The 16,788-nt window shown below is 35.2% G+C and overlaps 1 protein-coding gene across 1 annotated transcript; it reads left to right on the plus strand.

The window, feature by feature from the left end:
- The first annotated feature begins 7,434 nt into the window (after positions 1–7,434).
- LOC129753342 (procollagen-lysine,2-oxoglutarate 5-dioxygenase) lies at positions 7,435–16,613 on the plus strand. The gene is made up of 5 exons (XM_055749155.1): positions 7,435–7,941; positions 13,950–14,038; positions 14,096–15,814; positions 15,880–16,031; positions 16,227–16,613. The coding sequence occupies exons 1-5, from the start codon at positions 7,866–7,868 to the stop codon at positions 16,357–16,359; spliced, it is 2,169 nt and encodes a 722-aa protein (XP_055605130.1). The 5' UTR covers positions 7,435–7,865; the 3' UTR covers positions 16,360–16,613.
- Positions 16,614–16,788: the final 175 nt, after the last annotated feature.

Here is a 16,788-nt window from a genome sequence, read left to right on the forward strand (position 1 = left end):
ATACAAAATTAACGAAACTTTGCCCCGCAGATAATTTCGTTGCCTAAAGCGATCGTTTCACCGGCTTCTTCACCACCCGGCCCTAGGGTTTCAACAGAATGTCTCAGTAGCACCGAGACAAACGTACAGCGCTTGTTTAGCCGATTTTCAACACCTTTGGGGAATCACCAACGACCTCCCGGACTGCCTCCCCCGATCCGATTGAACAATTTCTTCAGCCTAATGGATAAGGAAAAGCGTTTTTCGAGTCGAGTGCATAGAATTTTTAAGTATCAATTTGTGTTGTGTGCTAAAAAAGATTGTGAAAATAAATCAATTTGTGTGTGAAAAAATGAAACATTGTTTTTTTTCATATACAAGGAACACCTTTAATTTAAGATTGAATACTAAAGGGAATTGCGGAAAAAACAGAATCCCCTATAAATCGCGGAAAGGAACCGTCTCGAGCTTACAGGAGGTTTTAGAAGACCATAGTAGGAAACCGTTTCGAATTTACAGGACAGTTTGACAGTTGTTTTCCTGAGCGATTTTTCTGTCCTGAAATCGTCCTGTAATTTCAGCTGTTGAAAATACAGGACGATATCGTTCCGACCACAGGAGAAAAGATTAAGTGTGTACATAGTAATTTTAATAATGTTTCATGCGCACTATTACAAAATCGATGTTATACTTTTCGTGGTTGAAAATACTATAGCGCTGAAATCGTAAAATTATCATGACAACATCTTTGGGATAACCACTCAATTTTTTTCCGTGTAGGATCCTCCTTTTACCTTAACGGTTAAAAGGTGGATCATTAAATTGCAGTTCTAGTGACCCAAAATTGCTAAGGTACGCTTTTGGTAAGTTTGCTTTTCCAATTCATTGACTGCAGGAAAAAAATCCTTGAGCGAAAAATCGCGGGAATAATCAGCGGTTGCACAGTGAGCTTGAAGAAAGAAAAGAGCCTTGACACATTATTGTTTTCCGGGAACGTGACGACGATCCATCATTTTTAGGTACTTCCCCGGACAGTTTCTTTCGCCAACACGAAACCACCAATATTCAATCGAAAATATTTGTACCGCGAGTTTGTCCTAAATCACTGTGCGCCACCTTGTTAGCACTTTTTGATGAGTTCACGAATGATTTATGCAATAATGTTGTTGTGTACCAAATATGTCTGTATGTATGTATGTACATTGCTCAAGTCTGCCAATCCTGGACTTGGATCCGCAAGGTCAGTATGATGGGTGTATTGTATTTTTGTTTTTATTTAATGACCCGTTATCAGCACCTCGTGAAATCACCGGCGGTTTTTTGAGACGTTACCTACTTAATATGAATAACTGGTTTCGTAGCCGAAAATGGTATGTGCTCGGACATAAAATAACCGAACTTGAGTCGGTTGATTCGTTAATTGATCTTAGTTGTTGATGCTGGTCTGAAAATCCAAAAAGGTCCTAAAAGGACTTCGTTTTGTTACGAAACTTCGCTTGGTACTTGTTAATGTGCCTTTAAATTTGATTTGATCCGAAAACATTACGCATAAGTCGAAAAAAATATTTAAGAACAGAAATAAACCAACAGACGCTAATGGAACTGTCAACAAGATTTTCTCAGGATTACCTAATTTTATTTGTCTTTTTGCAATGACACTTCACGCCTAAAAAATTTTGTTCAATTTCTAGTAACAATGTATTCGGGTGAAAGATATTTCATATTAGCATGTGTTTCATAATTGATTATTTCATTTTATATGTCTTTCCCAAGATATTTAAAACGTGTCATTTCGTGTTACCAATAGATTCAACTAAATGTTCATGCTTTGAAACCTTTTTTCGAGAAATAATGTTGAATTTCTAAATATCAACTCAGAATTCTCCTCGGAATTTACAATGTGGAACGAATTCATACAATGAACTTTCGAATAAAGATTCTAAAATCTTTACATCTTTCATACCCGTTCACTTGTTTTCTATTTTTGAACTAGGAAAAACATTTCATTATATACCAGATTTCAAATGAAATTCAAGTTAAGTTAGTCAAAGGGTTTGAAATTTCCTAAAGACCGAAAGAATATTGAACGTAAATAAGGTATTGAAGGTACTACTTTAAAAAGCGTTTGGATCCAAATTCGTATTATTTAAAGGGAACTACATTTAAAATTTTACATCCTTATAAGTAGGTATACAAAAAGGCGTTTTCTTTTTAACACCAGCATTTATAAACTGGTAGTCAGAATATAAGGGTTGTGTGCGCCTATTAAGCAGAATACTGATTTAGTCAAATATTACATCGAATTGTGTACAAAACTATAGACACGTGTGCAGTAGAGTGCCCCAAATGACCCGACTTTTGTAAAAGTTATGCGCTGCAGACTAAAATTGATCCTAGGCATAGTACAAGATCTCATGCCAAATTTGGGCCAGATCGGATCACGGGAAGGGGTCGCTCAACGAGCCTGAAGTTTGTATGGGATTTAGAGACATTTTGTTCGGGAGAAACATGAAAAACCAGTTTTTCATCAATAACTTTGGTTCTCGTCGGCCGATTTCTTTTAAAAACAGGTTTTCTTAAAGCCTATATTATGAAAAACATTTCATCCGAAGACTGCATATCGATAAGAGTTAAGACAAAAAAGTTATTGGACTTCCAAAATGGGCTAACTTTTTTTACGGTGGTATTCATCACTGCTAATGAGGCGTCAATGAGTTCGACCGCCCCGACTCATTTACAGTGATGAATACCATCCTTAAAAAAGTTAGCCCATTTTGGAAGCCTAATAACTTTTTTGTCTTAACTCTTATCGATATGCAGTCTTCGGATGAAATGTTTTTCATAGTTTAGGCTTTAAGAAAACCCGTTTTTGAAAGAAATCCGCCGACGGGAACCAAAGTTATTGCTGAAAAACTTGTTTTTCATGTTTCTCCCGAACAAAATGTCTCAAAATCCCATACAAACTTCAGGCTCGTTGAGCGACCCCTTCCCGTGATCCGATCTGGCCCAAATTTGGCATGAGATCTAGTACTAGGCCTAGGATCAATTTTAGCCTGCAGCGTATAACATTTCACAGGTTTTGAATTTCCCATACAAATTTGGGGCAGTCTAGTGTGCAGGCATCTGTTTTCACATTGGAGTATATTTTATGTTAAAATTTCTTTACGTTTTCTAAAAAACGATTTTATTATAAATGTTGTCTAAAATGCCGAACCTCAAACCGTGCGGGCTAAATGCGCCTATTAATGTTTTGAACAAAATTCATGTTTTTGGGCAATATTTCCGTATAATTTCATTGAAACTGCTATAAAGTCGTACTTCCGTACGACAAAGCTATACTTTTATAAAAATCCATGTCTTTTATAATTTTAGAGAATAATACAAAAGTTAGGGTTTCCATACTATGAAGGCAATTCATCCATAAGAAAAACCTTATCAAATCTTTTTTGAGATCTTCAATTCTCTCTTAAGATGTTAACCAGAGCTAGGATTTGAAGTTTCAATGATAAAAATAATTTATTTATTCTAATTAACCTGTTATTCTAGGATGGAGGCATTTTACAAATACGATGGGGGCAGATAAAAACACTCTCTTATTCCACCGTATAATCATTATTAAACCTCCATAAAAGCTTAAATTTGTTTTTCTTTTTAAGTTCAAGATACAAAAACAATTCTAGTTTTTGTTTTGTGCTTCTTTACGTATAATTTTTAAAAGTCAAAATGTTACATCAAAAGGTATCGAAACCTTGTATGTATTTTTAATATTTTTTGAGTTTGTAAAATCATAAAATTCTTTTTTGCCTTATATTCAAAGCGTATCACCCTCAAAATGCATTGATTAGATATGTTGTCTTGTCAGCCATTTCGTCAAATGGCCGTAGGCGCATTTAACCCACTAGGCGCATTTTGGAACATTTTCCCCTAATGTAAAAGTAAGCCATGACATTTTGGCGATGCACGCGTTTTTTTCTTTTCCTGCATCAACAATTGATTTGAAATTTAATTTGAACTAGGAATTCAAGCCAAAACTAGTGGAAAATGTTTCAATAAGTGACCGGTGGAAGTGTCCGAAGAAAACAAATGCCTGGTTGGGTGGAGTAATGAACGTGACACATTCTCAAAGTACCTACCTACATATGTTTCAGGTGCTATAGGAAGAGTTTTTTTCTTGGATGGTTTGACATGCAGAAAATTTGGCAGTACGGTTCGTTTTGAAGAAAAGTATAAATAGTGAGGATAAATATTGGAAACCAATGATTTTGTGGATGGAATTCGCAGCAATTTAGGCAAAACCATTTATCAACCTTCCAGTGTTAGGTGGTGTCAAATAATATATGTGCACAGCTGCAGTGATACCGTGCCGTATAAAGGGTGATACGGTCAAAATTTGGTCAATATCAACTTGACTTATTTCTTTCAATTTTGCGTTTAAAAAACCTGAACACCCCTCATTTTGAAGGTGTGTGTGTGTGTGTGTGTGTGTGTGTGAAGAATGTTGATCCTATTTTGATTTTGGAATTCACTCCTCAGTTGTCAAAATGCCGTCCAAGGAAGAGGAGCAGCGTATCAAAATTTTGCTCGCGCATCGCGAAAATCCGAGCAACTCGCACGCAAAGCTGGCAAAATCGCTAAAAGTTGCCAAATCAACCGTTACAAATGTAATTAAAGTGTTTGGAGAACGTTTGTCGACAGCCAGGAAGTCTGGATCGGGGGGAAATCGAAAACCGGAAGCCGCTGAGATGACAAAGAGAGTTGCCGGTAGTTTAAAGCGAAACTCTAACCTCTCTCTCCGAGATGCCACAATACGATACCAAAGCGCGATCCCCGAGGCTGTACACGACGATGCTGACGAAGTTTGACTGCGTGGTAATGGACGACGAAACCTACGTCAAAGCCGACTACAAGTAGCTTCCGGGACAGGAGTTTTATACGGCAAAAGAAAGGGGAAAGGTAGCAGATATTTTCAAGTACATGAAACTGTCAAAGTTCGCGAATAAATATCTGGTTTGGCAAGCCATCTGTACCTGTGGCTTGAAAAGCAGCATTTTCATAGCTTCCGGGACTGTCAACCAAGAAATTTACGTGAAAGAGTGTTTGAATAAACGTCTGCTGCCTTTCCTGAAGAAACACGGTTGTTCCGTACTGTTTTGGCCGGATTTGGCATCTTGCCATAACGGTAAAAAGGCCATGGAGTGGTACAAGAAGTGGTTCCCAAGGACAAGAACACGCCAGAGCTCCGCCCAATTGAGAAATACTGGGCTATTGTCAAGCGGAACCTAAAGAAGACCAAAAAAACTGCTAAGGACGAGCAGCAGTTCAAGGCAAACTGGCTTTCTGCGGCGAAGAAGGTGAACAAGGTGGCTGAACAAAATCTGATGGCAGGGGTTAAGCGTAAGGCCCGGCAATTCGGATTTGGAAAAGCGGAAGCCTAACTGAATATTTCTCCTGAATTTTATACTAATTAAACTTGAAAAAGAAATTTAATTTGATTTTTTAAATAAACGATTTCACCGATTTACACGCGTTTTCCCTTGACCAAATTTTGACCGTATCACCCTTTATCCATGTTAAAAAATGGTTTAGTTTTGGATTGTAACCATGTTATTATTGTAGGTAAATATTGTTTTTTTTAATCATGGGTTTAGTTGAATTTTTGACGCGAAGAGCTCGGCAGAATGCTTTGATTGCCTAAAAAGGATAAAAAAATTTAATGTGCAAATTTTCGCGCTTATCAGAGCCTTGATTTCGGGAAGATAATGAAGATCATATGTTGTTGATTTTGTACCGCTGTGACTATTCCGGTCAATTTAAATTGAAGCCCTTGTGGAGCCAAAGGGGTATACAAAAGCATGAAAGCTTATTTCGAGAAAGCACGCTTTTAAGTTGTTGTGTTTGGCAATTTTCCATATATTTTTCGAAAATATGTATTTTGCTTTGGAACGTAAAAGTATGTAAAATTTAATTCTTAAAATCTGAAAAAATCATCAAATATAGTTTGGAATATGAAAAATCGTTTGGCATTATTAAATCAAAATCGTCCATTTCGTCACTTATACCCATTTGGCTCTGAGGGTTTCAATTGTGTGCTTAGGAGAAAAACAGAAGGTTTGAGTATTGGAGCCACGCAAAGATATGTATCCCTGAGATTTTTATCAATCAGATTTACAATTATAGACCCGAATGACCCGGGTGGTTAAAAGTTCTCAAATAAATAATAATAATACTCATAGTGAGATTTACAGTTACAATCTATTTTTGAATTAATGGTACACGTTTGTATTTTTTGAGACTCATTTGTTGTTACAACGATTTTAAGGGTTTCTGTTTTTAATGATCCTGTTAGGTTTATTCAGTAGGTTTATTCATCCTGATTCCATAATTACGGAATGATTTATTGTATTGAAAGAAACCTTAATAAAATTTTAACAGTAGGGGAGGTTCAAAATAAAATATGTGTAAAATTTCAGTAAATTTAATATGAAATTACATATCGAGATTATCTAAATTCGAAGATCCACTACCGGCTAGCAAGTATGTGAATAAAGGTACGGTAATTTGCACTTTTGAAGTCTCCCTGGTCATTCTATACCCCCAACACTTCCGGAACCATATGAACAGTATGCAGAAAATAGTCAATTAATGATCAAGGCTAAAATTACAGTTCAAACATAACAAATTATAAATTGGAGGCTGGGGTAGTCTTTTGAAGAAAACTTGTAAATGGTCTTATTTTTCGTCACATAGTTTTTCTGTTTTTTTTTTTAAATTTATAAGAAGGTCATTTTTTCATAGGACCACCAAAAAACTTTTCAAGTTTATTATTTTGTTAAACAATTAATGTTATTAATTTTTAACCCTAGAGTAGATATTTGAGCTAAATTTTATTTTGATGGTTGATGGCCTTAAGGTTTCGTTCGTCACTGTATACAACATTTAGGTTGAATGGTAGCGTTTTAATAGACGGATACAATTCAAGCCTAAACTCAAGATATGATACAGTATTTGACACAACATCTAACGTGATCTAACCTTAGCCTAACTAAGGCATTGATTCATATCTCATATTTATACGGCTTTCCGTCTATTTGACTAATTTAAAGCATTTGTAATGAGATAAGTTGCTTGTAGCTTTTTTTCACAAACACCTGAAATTTACATTTTATGGCAAAAAGATAATAAGAAATTGATGAACATTACAAACATACATACCCTAAATGTCCGTAAACCTAGAAAGGTAAAACCGGACCATGTGCTTTCAAGCGCCTGCGCGCCAATTCTTCCACACAACCTCCTTGCATGAAACATTATATACAACATACCGAACAAAGCTGCAACGAATTCCGTTCCCTTCTCTTCTTCGACAGAGGGAACGATATGAAAATTAACCAACCTGACGACTATGGGACATTCTTGTCATTTTTGACCGATTTTTGTTTTGGTCGTGCGTTTCCAATTGGAACACGAACGATCTTCAAAAATAAGTAAGTACGCCATTCGCGCAATACGCCAGTCAACAAAAATTCATTCAAAGCGCTTCAGGATGTGCCGACGAGATTGTGTTTTTCCATCAGCACATTCAAACACTTATTCCTGGTGGTGATGACTGCATTAAGTCGTGTGTTGCTCGGGCGTGCAGTTTTTCATTTTTAATTACCATCACAGACATCGGCGGGGAGCATTCATATCGCCAGTGACTTAAGTTTGTTCTGGACTCTGAATTAGTTCGTGAGTGAAGTTCAACCGAGATAGTCCATATCAACAGCTTGGCTGGAAGCTGGAGAGGACCCGGAGTAGGGATAACTATTTCTGTGAAATAGTTTTAGTGGCTAGTGGGTTTAGGTTTTAAAATTGATGACACGGTAGTGTTCAACAAAGTATCGACCATGTGTTCCAGAATAGCATTAGTGCCATGCTTAGTATTTTTAGTCATCAATTTACTGCACAAAACTGCTGCTGAAGGTGAGTTACCATGATCAAATTATCGATATTAAAAAGCCATCATTATTATTTCAAAGTTATAATGACAAAAAATGTCCCAGGGATCGACAGTATGAGAAAACAGCCAAAAAATCAAAATGATTACATTAACAGATAGCACAGAGTTCAAACGGCATTGCGTGTGAAGAAAATTCCGGAAGATCATCAAAAGCAACATCATTTTTGGTTCGACCCAAATAAGTAAAATAAACACATTGAACCCGCTTTCTATCACAAACACGAAATGCAGTATTAATCTCACACATGAATTCGAATCATACATAAAAATACACCAGGCAAGAGAGACGTTCTGGAAGCACGTACACACTTTCCAGCAGTCGGTTCTGCCAGATGTTGCAAGTAAATCAGAATGAATGAAATGTTCGGTCCCTAAAGCATCCACCATGAGCGAGTAGGGAACGGTTAGCAACTTACATCGAAACAATTGGCAACTTGGAACTTAGTTTCATTCATTCATTAGGATCATTACCCCGTTCGTACATGAAGCAGGAAATGCGATCTGATTGAGAGATAGACCGGCCGGCCGGCAGGCAAGCTCCCGGAGAAAGTGAGATCATTTAGAACATTACATAGACATGGTATTAGTCGACATTAAACCGAAACAACGATCGTTGCGGTTTGAACCGATGAAAATATGTGTAGGACAGACAGAGCATTTATGCGTACGTAGACAAAAAGACAGCGCCACATAACATGAAAGTAGCAGTTCAATTGTCTGGAATTACAGCAGAGCACCCTGGAATGGTGCTTTTAAAGTAGTTCGAAATTAAGTAATTTCTATAACTTAACTTGAAAAAAGTTATATTTGTACGCGACAAAACTTTCAACGCATTCAACGAACAACTAGTTAATAAAACTAATCAATATACATAACAAATTCTGTTGGACCATCCTAATGTAAATGTTTGCACATACTTATGTACATTTGTGGTTGGCGTACTGTCGGTTCCATGATGGATTTTGCAGATTTTTTACATCAATTGTCAGCGAGATTTTTAAGCTTGATTGCACAAAAGTCTTCTGGGGCTTGCGTTTTTTTTACAATCAAGAGCATGATAAATTGTATGTATGAACAGAAATATGCTTATCTGGATTGAATTCAAGTATTGAATTTTATTCAATGTTTTGGTTGTAAATTTTCTTTTATAAGTATTATTTTAGGGTTATGTTTTGGTGGTTGATATTTTTAAACACATATAATTGTTTTGAATTTAAAAATTTCAATGCCATTGGGCGCTAAATCTATGCCAAAAATGGGCTGTAAAAGTGTACTGTACCAAAAAAGATATGATTAGGAAAGCACTACTGGCATAAAGACTCGAGCTCCCAAGGAAAATAAAAGCATAACCATCACATTCAAGCTAAACAAGAAAACCATATCATGGGATTTCCATCTTATCGCATCATTCATCTAAAAAAAAAAGTGAGAATCGAACTCATAGCAACATATCATCTCGGCATGCCAGTCCGATATCTTACCCAGTGCACCAACTGGGTCAGTTAGCAAATGAAGGTTTATTGTCATAATTCTTCTGTCAAGCCACTTAAAAACGCACTGTGTTGACCGGTGTTTTTTAATCCTCCTTTGTCTTTGATGGGAATGAGACAGGAATGGGATGGAACTGGGATAATGGGATGCGCCCGGTACATCATACGAAAATATCCTTGCTGGCTGGTTGTTTCCACACTGCTGTGTCTTGTGATGGGGTATGGCAGGTCCGTAGGAAGAACCGAATCATGGAGGGGGTTTTGGAGACTGATTTTCATCTACAATTTTTTGCCCAACACAGCACGAATAAAAAAATTTAAAACAAATTATGTTTCATGATTTGATTATTCATTTTTAAGTACTCATTGATAGTTTTCGCATTAAAACGAAACTTTAGAAAAGTGGTCCGCCTAAAGGGTGAGCTAGATTTTTATAATGATACCTTAAGAAACAAAATATGGAATTTGCTTTCATCGATGGTTAAAATGTTTGAATTTGTTTGAGAGTCTGGTAGATCAAAGTTATTCGATTTGAGCACAAAATAAGTTCTTTTTAGGATAGCCTTCAATTTCTTTGAAAAACGCTATTCATTTTCCAAAAAAAACAGTTAAAGATAAACAAAATTTCGGATAAAATTTGCTTGATGCAAACTTCAACGAACTAAACGAACTAATTTAAAATTTGTCCTCATATAAACGTTACTTCAAAATTCTGCAAAAAATCATGGATGAGTTTTGGACCAAAACGAAGCATTTAAGACCCCAGGGTTTGAGAAATTCAAAAATGACCCCAAATCGACTTAGTCTAATATGCTATGCGGTTTCGCTGGGAGGACAATACCAGTTATTATAAAGCTTGTTAATGCCGGTCCGGCATAGAATTCTATACCGTTAATTCCACCTCCAAGGCAGTTCATTATCGGAGTAGAGGCTGATTTGTGGGTGGGGATATAGTTATTTTTGTCATTTTTTTAATTTTTGCACTTTTGACGGCTCTCTGAATACATAGGTCATTTTAGTCAGATTTCTCACATGATTTTCATCATTTTGTCATTATTGTATTTACTCGAGTTCCGCGAGTTCGAGCCCAAGAGTAAACATCGAACACAGTTTGATATAAAGTCGCGAATGCCATAAGGATGGTAAAACGACTATAATCGAAACAAAAATAAATCACTAAACTGAGATTTATAAATTTTGTCATATAAATTTTTTTTTTAATTTTTTATTAATCTGTAGTATTTGAAATTTTTCTAAAAAGGGTCTCTGGAATTTTCTTCATTTTTTTTTTTTCAAATGTTTTATACTTTTAATTTTTGTTATAACTTTTTTTGTCAATTTTTCCACATAATTTTTGCGTTTTTTGTCATTACTATTTTTATTTCATTTTAAACCACATTTTTCAAATCATTTGTATTTTTTTCTAGTCAATCATTGTTATATTGGTCATTGATGACATTATTTGTCTTTATTGTCGTTGTTGTCATTTTTGACATTGTTATTTTTTAATTGTTTTTTTTTGTGATTTTTATTTTTGTTTATTTTTGTCATTTCTATTTTTGTTTATTTTTGTCATTTTTATATTTGTTTATTTTGTCAGTTTTATTTTTGTTTTATTTTTAACATTTTATTGTCCTTTTTGTAGTTTTTTGTCATTCATTTATTTTTGTCATGTTTTTCATTTTTGTAATTTCCGTAATTGCAAATTTTTGGTTATATTTTTGTAATTTTTGCATTTTTTATATTTTTTAAAAGAGATTCATATACTCGTCATAAATGCAATTTTAATGCGTGACGATAGAAAAAGTATATCTGATATAGGTATTAAGTTTTTTTTTGCTTTTTTCTCAGGGTTTATAATATATTAAGATATAAAAAATATTCCCAATGATAAACTTAAAATTAATCCTAGTTATTTTTGTCATTTTTACCGTTAACGCATCTCTTAATAGGTCAGCTGTCCCACTAATTCATTAATATAATTTTTGTAGTTTTTGGTTTTTTTTTGTTCAAATTCCCTTTTATTAATTTTTTACATCATTTTTAATATTTTTGTCATTGTTGCCAATTTTGTCAGTATTGTAACTTTTGTCATTCATGTATTTTTTTAAATTTTGAATTTTTTGTCTTTCTGGCATTTTAATATCCTCCAGGTAATTTTGCGATTTTTATATTTTTTTTTAAACTTTTGAATTTTTTTTCCGTTTTTGTATTTTTTTCAGTTTTTTGTTATTTTTATTATTTTTGTCATTTTTTGTCGTTTGTTCAATTTTTGTCATTTTTATCAATAGCCATTTTTGTGATTTTTGTAATTTTTGTTATTTTGGCCAAATTTATAAAGAAAAAATCAGTGGTTATTAATTGTTAACTTTGTCATTTTGAAAAAAAATTTGGTTTTTGTCATTTTTATCGATATTATAACTTTTGTGTTTTTTTTTCATTTATTTCTATAAGGTCTGCAATAATGGCAAAATAGCAATAAAAAATTCAAAAATTTTCATTTTTATATCTACGTTTTTTTCAATTGCATTTTTTGCAATTTGACTTGTTATATTCTATTTATTCTTGCTATCAAAATCCTGGAAAGTTTTTAGTCATTTTCATAATTTTATTCCTTTTTTGTTATTTTTGTAATATTTTTTTTTTCATTGTCTGTCTTTTTTCTCATTTCAATCACTTTTGTCAATTTGGTTAGTTTTGTAATTTTTGTCATCAGTGTCATTTTTAGAAACTTATCATTTTTGTTGTTTATGTCATTTTTATCATTTTTGTTACTTTTGTTATTTTTGTCATTCTTTTTTCATTCTCTCGTTTATTTTATATTTTTTATGTTTATAGTTTAGTCTTTTCTATCATTTTCATACATCTTATCGAGTTTACCATTTCTTTCTATTTTAATTTTTGTCATTTTCATAATTTTTGTCATTTTGAACATTTTTGTCATTTTCTTCATTTATCGTTTTATTTTTCAATTTTGTCTATTTGGAATTTTGTCTTTTTCATCATTTTTGTTTATTTAGGTAATATTTGAAATTTTTGTGATTTTTGTCATATTAGTCTTTTTATTCTGCTTGGTGGTTTTGTCATTCTTGTACAATTTTTGGAATGTTTTTTTTTTCGGTTTAGTAATTTTTGTCAAATTTTTCCTTTTGATTATTTAAACAAAATGGTATCTGCCATGTTTATCAATTTTATCATTTTTGTCCTTTTATCACTTTGATAATTTTTGTGGTCTTTGTCATTCTTATATATTTCTAGTGTTTTGCCATTTGACAAAATACAGCTAACATCAAAAATTAAATAAAGGCAAAAGATTATAGAAACAACATAATGGCTTATCAATTGTTGTTTTTCCTTTGCATTTTCCATTGAAAAAAAAACTTTTTTTTTATGATTTTTAAGATAAGTTAACCACCATTTATTTTCTTGGATAAAGAATATCAGAATTGAAAATTGATAAAGATGGAAAAAAGTAAGGATAGAAAAGTAAGGATTTTACAGATGTTGAAAAAAGCGAAAAAGCATTTTTGCGAGGAAAACTTATTAACGTACACCATACTTTACCGCGCAGCATTTCATTATTTAGGAGAAGTAGGACCGGGATAGAGGTGGCACTACCTTAACCTATACAATGAAATCTGGTTGGTCCGAAGCTTACATGTGGTGAACACTCCGGAACTCCGGACGGGCTTTCTCCAAGAATATAAATTTTCACCTATATGCCGAAAACAAATTCACAAAAAAAACGATTTTTGTTACATTTTCATTATAAAACCAATATTGAGCCATTTTCGAAGGTCAAACTTTCAAAACTTTTAGCGTTTTATAAGGTATTTAGTCATGTTCGATCAAGCCTTTTTTCGTACGTGCAATTTTGTTTAGTCAATAACATGTTCTTGATTTATTTTTGACATTTGATGATGAACTTTTTTTCGCACACGACGACCCTTTTTATAGTGCATGTTTGTTAGGTTAAACCTTATGAGGATAAATTTGTTCTTCAGTCTACCAGAAGGCTTTTTGTACGACAAATTTCAGCTCCAGGTTTACTCAACAATGCTCATGTTCGTATGAGATTTGGCAACATGCGTTCATGCAAAAGTACCAATCATTTTTTTTACTAAAACTTATGCGTATATGGTTTACTTTTTCGTTGAATTTGATTTTTTGAAGGTAGGTAGGTGGAATTTCAAACAAGTCCTTCAAAAACCGGAAGTTGATAATATCTCCTATCAAATTTTTAAACAGAGAAAATTAAAAGGTAAAGTTGATTGCGTACTATACATAAAGATAGTTTGAATAAAATAAATTATATTCCTTGAAAAAATAGTGATATGAATGGTTGGAATCCCAACGCACCACTTTTTTACATTTTTTTTTCTGTTAATTTTTCATTTTCCAAATCAACGTTCTGAATAAACTATCTAACAAAAATTGTAAACTTACTAACTGGTAAATATTTTTATCAAATCCATCCTCAGATAAGTCCCCACTAGTCCTGACAGTGGCGAGCAACGAAACCGAAGGTTATCTGCGCTTCATCCGTTCTGCCAAATATTACGGAATCGAGGTAAAATACCTTTGCAATATCCTCCAACACCTTTTAAATCATCATCCTCTAAAACAGGTAACAACGCTCGGCCTTGGGAAGCCATGGCGAGGTGGAGATATGAAGCGGCTCGGCGGTGGCTACAAGATCAACCTGGTCCGTGAAGCCCTGAAGCCGTACAAGGGTGACGACGATCGGATCGTGTTGTTCACCGATAGTTACGATGTGCTGTTTCTGGCCTCGCTGGACAAGATCATCGAACGATTCGAAACGTTCAAGGCATCGGTTCTGTTCGGATCGGAGGGCTTCTGCTGGCCGGATGAAGCCCTAAAGGGAAAGTATCCGAAGCTGGAAGGTCGTGGTACGAGGTTCCTCAACTCGGGGTTGTTCATGGGGTACGCATCCAAGGTGTACCAGATGTTGAAGACACCGGTCAAGGATCACGATGACGATCAGCTTTACTATACGAAAGTGTACTTGAACGAAAAGTTAAGGGAGGAGTTGAATATCAAGCTGGATCATACCGCAGCTTTGTTTCAAAATCTAAATGGGGCTGAGGAGCAGGTGCTGATGGCTTTGGATCCTGACACTAAGGAAGCCTATCTGAAGAATACCGAATACTCGACGACTCCGTTGGTGATTCATGGAAATGGACCGAGTAAATTGACCTTGAATGGATATGCTAACTACTTGGCTGGGGCTTTCGTCGATGGAGATTGCAAAACGGTGAAGGAAGATTTGCTGGAACTAGATGAGGATAATCTCCCAACAGTATTTCTGGCGTTGTTTGTGGAAAAAGCAACGCCATTTTTCGGCGAATGGTTGGAGAAAATCCCATTGTTGAATTATCCAAAAGATAAGATTGATGTTTTTATCCATAACAACGTTGAATATCATAAGAAAAAAATCGATCAGTTCATTGAGCAGCATAAGGATAATTACCGTTCAATGCGAATGGTGGATTACAACGATGACTTTGAAGAGTTGGCCGGACGTTCGTTGGCGGTTAAGCAGTGCAGAACTAAGAATTGTGATTATCTATTCGTGGTTGACTCTGATGGGCACATTGATTCACCAGATACTCTCCGGAAGCTTATCATTTCAAATAGGAATGTTATAAGTCCGGTTTTGACACGACCTGAGAAGGTTTGGAGCAACTTTTGGGGAGCACTGAGTAGCCAAGGTTTCTACGCGAGGTCAAGCGATTACATGGACATCGTTTCTAGGAAGATTCTAGGCCTATGGAATGTACCATTCATATCGACGATCTACTTGGTCAAGAAATCGGTTCTCCCTCAGATCAACTACGAACTACAAAACACAGACCCCGATATGGCCTTATGCTGGCACATGCGAGCAAACGGCATCTTTATGCATGTGATCAACACCGAACAATTTGGACACCTGATTGATTCAGATTATTTCGACACGAGCAAAACTCATCCGGACTTTTACCAGCTATTTAACAACAAGCACGATTGGGAGCAAAAGTACATCTCCAAGGATTACTACAAACAGCTGGAGAAAGACTACGTCCAGAAGCAGCCCTGCCCGGATGTGTACTGGTTAGCCATCGGGACGGATGCTTTCTGCGATCAGCTGAAGGAAATCGTCGAAAGTCACGGCAAGTGGTCCGACGGAACGCACAACGACAAACGACTTCAGGGAGGTTACGAAGCCGTACCGACCCGGGACATTCACATGAACCAGGTTGGCCTGGAACAGGTTTGGTTGAAGTTCCTGCAGCTGTACGTGCGACCCTTGCAGGAGAAGGTTTTCATCGGATACTTTCATGATGTAGGTTTTGTGTTCGATTTCTTATACGAACAGGATGATTAAAACGATTTTTATTTTGATTACAGCCTCCGAGATCGTTGATGAACTTCGTGGTTCGCTACCGGCCTGATGAGCAACCTGCCCTACGACCTCACCATGATTCGTCAACGTACACGATCAACATTGCGCTGAATACCGTTGGAGTGGACTACGAAGGTGGCGGATGTCACTTCTTAAGGTATACTAACTTATTAATTCAAGTCATTTAAATGGGGTTTTCAACATTTGAGTCAGCTGAAAATGACCAATTGTAATACTTGTAAACTTAAAAAGCATTTTTCAAAATTTTGTGAAGTGTTTTTTGATTTTTGATTTTATGTTTTTTTAAATAAAAATAACTTTATCTCCATTTTTAATTTTTCATTCGTCACAGATACAACTGCTCGGTGAAGGCCACACGCAAGGGCTGGATGTTGATGCACCCGGGACGATTAACGCATTACCACGAAGGGCTGAGAACCATCAGCGGAACCCGATATATTATGATTTCATTCATCGATCCTTAGAGGACTTCCTCAAAAGATTGACATCGAATCTCGCTTGATCTAGAGACAAGCAAAAACAGAAACAAAACTAGAAAATTTCAACAACGGAATTGTCGAGAAAGTTTAATTTTTCTATTCACCATTTGCCATATGTCTATAGGTACGTGTGCCATCTGTTTGATTGTGGATTAATAGATTTTGATTTTTTGGACCGATTTGTATGTCGTGCGTGATATAGGTGTCGCATTTAAGGTTAATAAATATAATGACAATAACACGTTGGGTTGGGGATCGAATCTAGAATACTGCAAAGAAATTCCTTCAATCGTTAGCTTTCTCATGGGATTTTCTTCATTCTCATGCGATGTAAAAGAAATTATTTATTTTTATCGTTTCTTCTTTGGCAACGGCTGTTTGTTTTGGGTGAGCAAAATATGCTGAGGAAAGTTA

The sequence above is a fragment of the Uranotaenia lowii genome, chromosome 3, assembly GCF_029784155.1.
Source record: "Uranotaenia lowii strain MFRU-FL chromosome 3, ASM2978415v1, whole genome shotgun sequence".
Lineage (NCBI taxonomy): Eukaryota > Metazoa > Arthropoda > Insecta > Diptera > Culicidae > Uranotaenia > Uranotaenia lowii.